General features: G+C 37.0%; 1 protein-coding gene across 1 annotated transcript; it reads left to right on the top strand.

Annotated features, from left to right (window-relative positions):
- Nucleotides 1-342: 342 nt before the first annotated feature.
- LOC122030434 (lysine-rich arabinogalactan protein 19-like) lies at nt 343-3,814 on the top strand. The gene is made up of 4 exons (XM_042589634.1): nt 343-762; nt 834-931; nt 3,109-3,181; nt 3,493-3,814. Exons 1-3 carry the CDS (start codon nt 462-464, stop codon nt 3,163-3,165), a joined length of 456 nt encoding a protein of 151 aa, XP_042445568.1. The 5' UTR covers nt 343-461; the 3' UTR covers nt 3,166-3,181; nt 3,493-3,814.
- Nucleotides 3,815-4,959: the final 1,145 nt, after the last annotated feature.

Raw genomic sequence — 4,959 nt, 5'->3', positions numbered from 1 at the left:
ATTCCTAATCACTATTATGAGATGAGAAGGTGAGGATTACAAGCATAATTGAGAGTATCTTTGATTTAACGAAGAAACCAAGTCGACGTGGACAATTCTTTATCTTTTTTTTTTTATTAAATTGCTTTGTCAATTAAATTTGGAAATCTATTTTGTCCGAATAGATTCCGTCCCCTCCGGCGCGACACGGAACACGCAGCCATGTGATACCATTGATAACAATGTCTGTTCCCTGTTAAAACCGCCACGAAAAGATCGCACCCAACAAGCAAAGTAAATTCCCTCGTAATCTTTATGATCAGTAAAGACGAAATTACCAAAATACCCTGCCCCCGCGAAGAAAAAGAGAGAGCGCAGAAAGGTCACGCCGTTTTTATCTTCGTCGCCCATGGCGGCTCCTGCTTTTCCCACTGACCCAGACCGCTAAACCCTCTCTCTCTCGGCCCCTTCGCCGGCGATCCATGGCTGCTGCTCGTACGCCGCCGCCTCCTCCAGTGATCGGGAAGGCTGGAAGCTTCACCATCTTCATCACTCCCCCATCGACCACACCTGCCGCCGGGAGCCCGAGATCGGACATCCGGAGGCCAGCGCAGGGATCTACTGCCGGAACCCCTGCCTCGGAAGCTCCTTATCCGGCTAAGGCACCTCCTTCTCCTCCCCCGCCGGTGCAGGTCCCACCTCAGCAGTTTGAGAAGCCGGCTGCCAAGTCTGCCGGATCTGTGTTAGGGTTCTTCTGGGACGCGGTCGCCAAAGTCCAAAATGGTATCATGTGCGATTTTTTCGTGTTTTCGGGCTCAATAACTTCCTTCATTTATCCTTTCTCTGATTGTCAGCGCATTCGAGCTTGGATGAACACTTGGCGAATTGGTTCGGCTTGGACCAATCCAGGTACCAGTGGGCGTTGAATGATTACTTTGAAAGTAGCGGAAAGGTAATTGTTCTTTTTCCTTTTCCGTTTGAGTTCCTTTGGATGGCAATGGCTTCAGGCTTACACTGAAATTGGAATATGCTGTTTCAGTGCTGCATTTATCTTTAATAATTGGGGAGTGATTTTACTTTTCTCATGGAATTATTTCCTGCCCAATTTTCTTGTTCTTCTAGTGTTTCAAAGCTTGTTTATTTTGTGAACAGAATTGTGTTTCAAGCTTCCTCTGACTACAATCTGTTGTTAACTATGGGATTTTTTAGTTAAACACCTCCAGGAGTTTTGAAAATACTTTTCTACTCAAAACAAATTAGCAATTCAAGGTTATAGTTGGCAGAGAACAATTCAAGTTTATTTTGGAAGAGATTGGGATTGGCAGTTTACTTCTGCATATTTTATCTAAAAAGTGTTCTGATTAATAATACCTACATGCTACTTCCAACATTTGCTATTAAGATATTGCGGAGAAGAAGCATTGTGGGTTTCCTAGGATTTTTCAAACATGATTTTCTCTGAAGTTTCTGAAGAACGAAAACGAAACCATGGAATGATTAGCATTTACAGTCAGCTTTACCATGCACCTCAAATGTGAATTTGTAATTCCAGAATTAAATACGTGTTTTCATGATCAACAAGGGTTGGGGTTTTAATAAATCCTTGCATGTTTTTTCTCTCCAAAGCTACTAATCTTCCTTGGTACTACTTTGCCTCCTAAACTTTTAATCTTGCCTCTAGCACTAATACATGTACACCTCTTTGTTCTCTTGGATATGTAAATTTGAGAGGAAGTATGTCAACTTGGTTTTGTTTATGCTTTGTGAAACGTTCACAGGTGCAACAAAAAAAGAGTTGATGCTGAATCTGATTATTGAAGTTAGCAAAACATATAAGATAGTGAGGCTTGGTTCTTTGGTTTACTTGTATCGAATATGAATAACTAGGAAAGAAAATAGGAGGGAGGGAAAACAATGCAAAATTCACGTGAGTGACCCATGATCCTTGGGCAATTCTATGATTTTTCCCCTTGCCTCCTTCCTCTACCTCCTATCTATCCATTCATGTAAATCAAGCATTATATTTCTTTCGTTAGGCGAGAAGGTCAAAATTCATAAGCATTATACCATGGGTAAAAATCTCGAATTGGCAGCAAGGTCGAAACTTGATACTACTCGGTGTGGTTAATTTATCCTATTTCATTGTATCAGTAATATCGATAAGTATCGTGTCATATTGACATTTGGTACTCCTTTACATGCTGCAAATACATCAAGATAAATTGAAGTAGGATTTGTATTTTTTTTTTAGTTTATATTCGTACAATACAATATCAAAATTATACTATTCCAAATAGGATATGAAGTTTGAACTTAGTTATCTAGTTGTATTGTCTTAGTTTTTATCTCTTTCCTCATTCCCTCTCAAATTCTTTAATAGCACTGTACATCGGAACATCGATATGATATTGAAACAGTATCTTTCTAGTCAAAGTCCGAAACTTTAGCATGATTTGAGACTTTAAACCTTGTGTCATACTACATTTACTCATGGAGCTTGGAATAACAAAAGTTGGCATGTGTACAATATATAAGTGCATTATATATATTATGACATGATTCACATCAATTTTTATCATTAACTTGATTGTGATCCAATGGTTTAGATGACATCCTTCATTGAGATTTATGTGAAGGGGGATTTATGGAATTTGCATTCTGATTAGTTTGCTAACATAATTTAAGTTTATTTTTTTCCTTTAAACCTCATGCCTTGGTTTCTCATTTGACGTATAAATTGACTATGATTAGATTCAGACTCCATTAAGGTTTCTATATGATGACTTCATTTACACTATCTTTTCTGATGGGCGCTGATGCTTTCTCGATTTGCAATGATAAATTTTTCATTTTGCATATTACCACATCTATTTTTCTTCTATGTTATTTGGTAATCTTTAGAAAATAATATGATGCTAGATGATCCTTATCACCATTTCCTTGAACATGTTTCTTTTGGATTCGTCTTCCATATACTTAAGTTTTGTATGTTGAAACTGCGTGTGACTGCGTATTTGCTTCGATTCATGAATTCATTTTCTGTAAGGTTAATTATTCTCGAGAAGTAGATTATCTGCACCACAGTGTGGCCTTCTAGTCAAGTTTTTCATATTTGTTTTCTCATTGCAGAAGGAAAGTGAAAAGGTCACAAAGCCAAAAGAAGTTGATAAAGGACAAGCTATCTGATAGTTGTAGTAGAGAGGTATCCTCATTTAGGGGTGAATATTCGGTTAATTTGATATTAATTTTGTATAAATTATTTTTATTATTATTTTAAATAAATTCGGTTAATTCCGTGTTAACTGAAATAATTGATTTTTAATTTGATTAAATTCGATTTTAGTAAAATTTTAATTCGATTCGATTAGCCAATATTAAATCTGTTTTCGGTTAATTCGATTAATTTATGGACCAAATTAATCGAATGCTCACCCTACCACATCTGCACATTTTCCTTTTTGTCCAACTTTTTTTTCTTTGACTCTGAAATTGTTTATTGTGTTTGCCATTCAGTAAGCATGTGTTTCCATCCTCCACACGCGGAGAAGAAATTGCAAACTGAAATGCTCTGAAGCTGTCTCCATGAACTGCTCAACATGTTGCAATATCAAAAGTTATCGTGCCATCAGATTGATCGTAGACAGTCCGATAAGGAGCCTGGAATATGTTAATAAGATTTCCTTTAGATATATCCTGCGTAGGCAATTCGATTCTGTATCTGATGTGTAACAACTAAAATTGTTGTTGTTATTATTATTATTATTATTTTTGTATGGAATCTAACCATTCATGTGTTAGTCTTAAAGGATGCACCCTCAGTTGCATTGATGTTTTATTGGGTAGATTTAAATGCCACTCTTAGAATTGATGGTTATGAAACATCATCGACGAGTAGAAAAAGAAGGCCACTAGGGCAGGAAGTGATGAGTGGTGTCAAGTTTGTGAATGTCAACGATGATGATCGGATCTCCACCTTGTAACACGTGATGCTTGTAGCTCTATAGGGGATGAAATTGGTGAGCTAAGTCCGACACTTTGAGCTAAAGATCCATGCATGATCTACGAAAGGGGTGACACAAATCTAAGATAAGAGCGAGTGCACTAGATCTAGACGATGCAATATGTTGTGCTCATATTTGGCCATGGATACAAAGGAACAAGCGGAGTTGCAACTAATCGTCTGGTGGCACTAACACAAGCAAGTGGATCAAGATGAGCATGAGGATAAGGAGGCAAAGTCATAAGCAAGAAATCACAACAAGAACAAGAGGAAGAAGAGATTAAGAGGGATTTTCCTCAAGTAAATGAGGAGTTACTGTCCAATTTATAATTACTCACATGATGGAAAAAATCACGAGTCATTTTGGTTGGTTCATATCAATTTATGATCAAATAAAGACACAATCTCATCTAAAGCACACTTTATGGACGCGAATATGTGAGCACTAAGTCAAATGTGTGCGAATATTAAATCTAACGGGACTAGTTAAAGATGTTTATACCATATTAATTCAAATTTAATGGGTGGCTTTTAGTTTTTCACCTCCTTAAATTTGATCTTTTCTTGTTCCATTTCATTTTGTGCCCTTGAGTTACCTCTCTATTCCTATATAGCCTACACGGAACCTCAGTCCTCTACTTTAAGATACACTACCTCAAGTTATCCTCTTTAGAGTTCTCCTCTCTAAAAGTTTCAAAGCGTTCAAAGTTCGTCTTGAAATTTAGAGCGCTTTTATTTTAAGACAAATGTCATTTATATCTTAGGCTACAGTTATTGAAGATTGGAAGCACTTAGATATAAGAATATTGTTATAAAGAGAGTCCAATTTCCACATCTACCTTACTACTTGGTATAGGATTGTTGCGCTAGGAGAGAAGTGAATAGCGTTTGTGGTTTTCACATTTGTTTAAAATTTTGAGAGACAAGTGGCAGTGGAATAAAGAAAAGAAAACACAATGCTAACAAGACCAAGATTTACT

This window comes from Zingiber officinale, chromosome 10B, assembly GCF_018446385.1.
Source record: "Zingiber officinale cultivar Zhangliang chromosome 10B, Zo_v1.1, whole genome shotgun sequence".
In the NCBI taxonomy this organism is placed as follows: domain Eukaryota; kingdom Viridiplantae; phylum Streptophyta; class Magnoliopsida; order Zingiberales; family Zingiberaceae; genus Zingiber; species Zingiber officinale.
This window is presented reverse-complemented; position numbering and strand designations above follow the sequence as displayed.